This window comes from Sinocyclocheilus grahami, unplaced genomic scaffold (genome assembly GCF_001515645.1).
Source record: "Sinocyclocheilus grahami isolate Dianchi unplaced genomic scaffold, SAMN03320097.WGS_v1.1 scaffold139.1, whole genome shotgun sequence".
Lineage (NCBI taxonomy): Eukaryota > Metazoa > Chordata > Actinopteri > Cypriniformes > Cyprinidae > Sinocyclocheilus > Sinocyclocheilus grahami.
In genome coordinates this window covers 1,067,798-1,073,797 of record NW_015505318.1, presented here as the reverse complement: position 1 = coordinate 1,073,797, position 6,000 = coordinate 1,067,798, and the positions used below count along the sequence as shown (strand labels likewise).

The 6,000-nt window shown below is 37.5% G+C and overlaps 1 protein-coding gene across 1 annotated transcript in view; it reads right to left on the bottom strand.

The window, feature by feature from the left end:
- Positions 1–576: 576 nt before the first annotated feature.
- The window catches only part of vipr1b (vasoactive intestinal peptide receptor 1b), a 102,985-nt gene continuing 97,561 nt past the window's right edge, over positions 577–6,000 (bottom strand). The window contains exons 9-10 of the mRNA XM_016280383.1: positions 5,472–5,513; positions 577–1,204 (exon numbers count right to left, since the gene is read on the bottom strand). Of these exons, the coding sequence (XP_016135869.1) occupies positions 1,010–1,204; positions 5,472–5,513 (237 nt within the window). The 3' untranslated portion in view covers positions 577–1,009. The remainder of the gene's footprint in view (positions 1,205–5,471; positions 5,514–6,000) is intronic.

Genomic DNA, 6,000 nt, shown 5'->3' with positions numbered 1-6,000 from the left:
GTTGAACAAGCACTGCAAGTTACCACTGAAACTAAAGAATGTAAATAAAATGTTGTCACAGTACAAAGGAAATGCTAAGTTTACAGCATTAGCATTACCGCAAAGACTTACAATACACATAAGTACCACTTCCATTGTTAAGTATAAATTTGTCTGTGTATTATTCTTTAAGATAAATAATAAGCATTGTCAAAGCCTATGACAGTTATGTCAAGCTCCAACAGCGCCGTCTTTGTCATCGTTGATCTCACAATTGATAGTTTGTTCTTCGCACAAAAGGATTTGACATTAGACCATAAAACCGTCAAGTCACGGCGATACATGGCACAATGACACTCAAACAAGCATGCAAACTGAATGTTGACACACCGCTGGGATGACTTATCTGGAATGATAGTGCAGAGAAGGGCATTCGGCTTCCAAACGTGCCTAAATACACACACACACACACACACACACTGATCTGAAAACATAATTAAAAAAAACATCACATTTGGTCTCTACAGTGTATCTCCATATATTGGATATTCAACAATCCGCTTTTGGTAGCCTTTTTGTTTCTCTCTTTTTTTTTTCTTTTTTTTTACTTACCTCATAAGCAAAATATATGAGCAGTCCAGGCAAAGAATCCCTAACCTCTTTTTCCAGCAGCGTATCATCAGTCATTCTTGATGATGCTGTTGCTTCTGTGTCCCTGCAGAGCCGAGTTGGCACAAAATGACAGCAAAACTACGATCTCGCTGCTCTCCAGAAGATCACTGTGGCTTTATTTACAGGTTTTATGTGTTGCAGAAGATGACCTGTGCCTGTCCGATATTGTGTTTTTCATACAAGAACCTCACTGATGACTCCTATGGAAACAAATTGCGCTATTTTCAGCAAATGTACGGTTTAGTAGCTCATCTCTCTGAAGGTCAGAACTGCATTTCACTAGAACACTTCCTGGACATCTTCATGTCCTCTCACGGTCTCATTCTGGTGACAATACCACATCATTATAGAAGCCAAGTTAGACTGTGATGGACGTCTCATCTTGACATGCGGATGCGCGGCGAGTCTTGGGGCTGCAGCGAGTCAGCATGGAGATCTGCGTGCTGAAGTTGTTGCCGTTGCTGCCCATGGATGGGTGCTGGTATTTGGTGTCAGGACCCAGAAACCTTTCGAGGTGCCATCGCCTCCATTTCCTCTTGATCTCAGCTTGGACCTGAGAGAAGGACGAGATCCATTCTAATCAATTGGTGATGGATAAAACATTCTCACTCTACAGTTTTGTACAGAAACTCTACAAGGTACATTAAAAATTTTAGTTCACCCAAAAATGAAAATTATGTCATTAATTCCTCACCCTCAAGTCCTTCCAAACCCGTAAGACTTTTGTTCATCTTCTGAACACAAATTAAGATATTTTTGATGACCTCTGAGAGCTTTCTGACCCTGCATAGATAGCAGCGAAACTGACATGTTCAAGTCCCAGAAAGGTAATAAGGACTATGGTTTGGGTATCGTTTGAATTTTATCGATTCCGATTCTTTTCGATTCCCAGTTTCGATTCCAATGTGATTAAATAATGATATCGAACATTTATACTGTGTCTCTTTTTTGCAAACCATTTATTGGAGCTGAATGCCATGAACAAAAATCAACAGGCTACATAAAAACTGGACTCTTTAAGAGCTGTTTGTTTGCAAAATAGAACTGCATGATTCTGGATTAATTGAGTTTTCTTTATCTTTCCCCAATGGAAGTTGTGGTTCTCTCCTGATTCTGAAGAAAAAACATTAGAAAACAAAAAAAAAATCACATGTCATTTATGAATTAATTATTAAATGACTCACTCAAGATGTACTTGTTTCATTACTGAATGAATCAGCGTTCTTGAAGAATCTCTTGTATGATTCAAAGACAAATACATTTTAACAGCCCCTTTTCGCCACCTACTGGCGTAATAATGTAATCGATAAATCTTCATTTGAAGTGTCAAATTACTTTCAAAAGGTGATTTACTCTATTTTAATCACTACCATACACATCATACACACAGTTTATATCTGAACTATAAACTTGTATCCCAGTACTTCTGTGATTTGAATGTTTGTAACAGAAATAATGATACTGTGTGGAGGAAAAGGCTGTGAAGCTGTTTCATTCATGAAAGACAGCTGCTCTCTTTAGGTCAATGGCAGCGCGAACGCAAATTTAAATGCTCAAATCACACTGGTGTGATCGTACTCTGCACGGATGAACCAACAAGTGATCACAACATTGATCGCACACGTCAAAAAGGTTGAAGAATGAAACAGACGAATCATTGTAATTTAGGAATAGAATCACGTTGGTGTTTGAATCGTGGTAGCGATCTTTAAAGATCTATTAAATTAAAGTGCTTTCATATTGGTGGTGACACCTCTCTTGCAACATGTTTAGATATCACAGATATTATACTTAGCTTTTTTGGCTTCTGATCGCAAATGTAGCAAACTTTGGAGCGCTTAGATTAGCGAGCAAGGTCCTGGCAGATTGCTAGGTCTGGTCCTCACAGATGAAGAAAAAAAAAGCACATAGGAATCGATAGGTGGAATCTAAATTTTAATTGGACAACAAGCATCCAATTCCTGACCTTAAGTATCCGATTCTGGAATCGGAATCGATTCCAAACCCTAATAAGGACATCATTAAAATAGTCCATGTGTCATTAGTTGTGGTACTCTCGTGAATGCACGTCAAAGACTGACACAAAGAGAAGAAATTATTGAATAAAGTCATTATTTTCTTTGCGCACAAATTATTTTCGTAGCTTCTTACAATTACGGTTGAACCACTGATGTCCTTACTACCTTTCTGGGCCTTGAACGCGGTAGTTGCGTTGCGGTCTATGCAGGGTCAGAAAGCTCTCAGATTTCATCAAAAATATGTGTTCCAAAGATGAACGGGGTGTTGAGGGTTTGGAACGACAAGAGGTTGAGTAATTAATGACAGAATTTTCATTTTTGGGTGAACTATGCCTTTAAGTAACTCTGTAAATAAGGAGCATTAAGGAAGTAAAACGGTTGCAACTGGGTTTTACACAACACTGGCTCATTGGAAATATCTGACTATAGGCTACATTTCTGCAAAACTTGAAGTATGCATTGTATTTTGCTACACAATTTTTTAGGTGACACATCCACATCCACAACCCTCATTTGCATTTTATCCCATTGCAAATGAGGGTTTATTAAAAAGCCCAGTGTCATGAAAAAAAACATGCTTTCTTTGCAAAATTATATTGCATTGCTTGTAGCACATTCACAGCACTTTGAAAGTGAAATCTGTAGTGACTGGTGGTACACAGTTTTTGGGATTCTGATTGGCTGCCAGTGTTTTTATATGATCAGCTGGAGAAAAAAAAGTTTGAAAGTGATTCCAATGATATCATTCCTTTGTGCTGTTATTGTTCTGGTGGTGTTGTGAACTAAATTTGAACTGATTTTGGAAACTATATCTTTAGCTATTTTTATAGCTATCCTCTTTGGTGTGAATGGCCCTTAAAGGGAGGGTCTAATGCTATTTCATGCATGTTGATTTTGATGTAGAATTGAATAGATTTGATGCAGTATTTCTGTGCCAAATACGCGCCTTCCAGGCTCATATAGGTTTCGGAAAGTTTTTTTTCGATCATGGCTCTTCATGACGTCATGAAGGGTGGAACTCCCGAAGAGAATCGTAAAGCTGTATCTTTCTTTTATAAATATGATAAAACTAAAGACTTTTTGGAGATATGAAGGATGCAATCTTACTCTATAGGTACTCAAGATTAACATGAGATTGGGTGAAACTGTGTGTGTTATGTCCCCTTTAAGTGTGAACGCTACCATCCAAACCTTGGTGTGTGCCAAACAAGCAGACGGAGATCCACCTTTTCAACAACAGATTGCTCAAGCATACCTGGTTCTTCTTGTCATAAGAGCTATGCAACATAGCTCTTATGACAAGAAGAAGAAAAAAACAGTGACAGTTTGGTACACTCTTAAAAATAAAGGTGCTTCACGATGCCATAGAAGAACCTTTTTGTTGGTGCGAATGCAACCCTTTAAATGGTACTGGGAAATAGTTCGCGCAAAATCGTCCCAGTACTTCAGTACCCTACGTTTAGATCTGGAACTAAAGCGGTGCGAAAGGGCCTAATGGTTCCATAAAGAACTTTTAACATCTGAAGAACCTTTCTGTTTGGCAAAAGGTTCTTTGTGGCGAAAGAAGGTTCTTCAAATTACAAAAAGGTAAGAAAGAGATGGTTCTTTAAAGAACCTTTGACTGAATGGTTCTTTGTGGAACCAAAAATGGTTCTTCTATGGCATCGCTTGAAGAACCTTTTGAAGCACCTTTATTTTTAAGAGTGTATAGGTGTTGGTTTTCAGATGTAAGTAAAGTAAGTTCACAAAATATACGTCCTACAAGCTGTTTCCACCATATCCTTGTGCCTTTTGTTTTGTACCTTTAGGTTTGGTGTTAAAAATGTCAGTTTTTGAAATGAAAATAACAATTTTGAGTTAAAAATGTCAGTCACATTTTGGTTCAGGCCGAAATCTACTAAGTGTAAACACACCCTTAAAACACCCTTATTATGTTGGTTGATGCACGTATCAAAGCAGTTTGGAAATGAAATGTCTGGTAAGTGAGTCTGAATTATTGATGCTCTGTTGCATTTAAAAATAATAATCAACCACCTACATTAAATCCTATAGTGTTAATAAAAGCAAACATTGCAAGTGCAATGATGTGCCAGGTGAGTTGTAGGGCAAGTTTACTGTGCCAGAAAAGCCATAAATATGGAGCTGCTTGTGTGATGCAAAATTTATTAGTTTACAAATGATGCACTATTTTAAAAGTGTTTTAACATAGGAACATAATATTGTGTAAGGAACTGCATGAAAATAAGTCTTTATTAATCAATAATTTGCCACTGTAATTATAATTTGTGTGAAAAGTAACAAAAGTTGTTGTTTTACTGCCTCTAGTGTTCACCTGAAAAGTGCAGCGAAATGTATTTCAGGTTTTGCACAAATGTAGTCACTTAATTCCAGTGAGCCTGGGTTGTTTTTATGGTAAAACAGGATCATTTTACACATAGAAATCAGTTTGTGTACAAGCTGTTCATTTGTGGTGCACAAACCAAACATGTCAGATTATTTGAATGCACCTGGAAAAAAGTCTGCACTTGTGACCCTTTTATTTAATCTGTACAAGCAAAAAAGCCCCAAGATGCTGTGAACATCAATGCATATATCAAAGTAATAGGCCTCCTCTGCCAGTATGTCTAGAGCTATTTGTAGCCTGTGTGAGTTAGCAGAATCTAAGCCAATTACAGGCTTCCAGGGCTTTAGCTTTTAGCTAGAGAAATTGAATGAAACTTCAATATAGGAAGTGGCTTCTGATCAGTTGTGACTGAGTGCACCTAAAGATTCTGTCTGTCTATCCATCCTTCCATGTCTTACCTCTCCATTCAGGAAACAGTAGAGCACAGCAACCACAAAACCCTGTTAAAACAAGTGAAAGCAACTTACTGATACTGTATGTCACTGCAGGTACAATGAAGGCATTACACGTGGGAATGACAATGTGCTAAATGCCTAGAGATTCCTACCAGACTGTCTAGTATGACTGTGGCCTAGAAAATATGGGTTTGGCGAGTCCTGTAGCAGATATACTGTAAGAATATTTAACTAACGGGGACAAACCCTTCCTGAATTCATGCCAGTCATTCTGGTGGCTCTGCCCAAGAATGTTAAAATTGGGTCACTTTTTTGTCCGAAGGGCTTATTTTTATTAAAACTAACAGATTTTTTTCCTTTTGTTACATGAAGGTCACGTTTAAAACTGTATTGAAAACTTTCTACCATGCCTTCATCATTTTTTTCTTTAAAAAATTGTTTTATTTTGTTGCTTTACCCTTTTCCCAGACCCAGCTTGTTAATATTCACATTATAGGGAACTGTTTTCCCCCATAATTAATTTAATAATAAA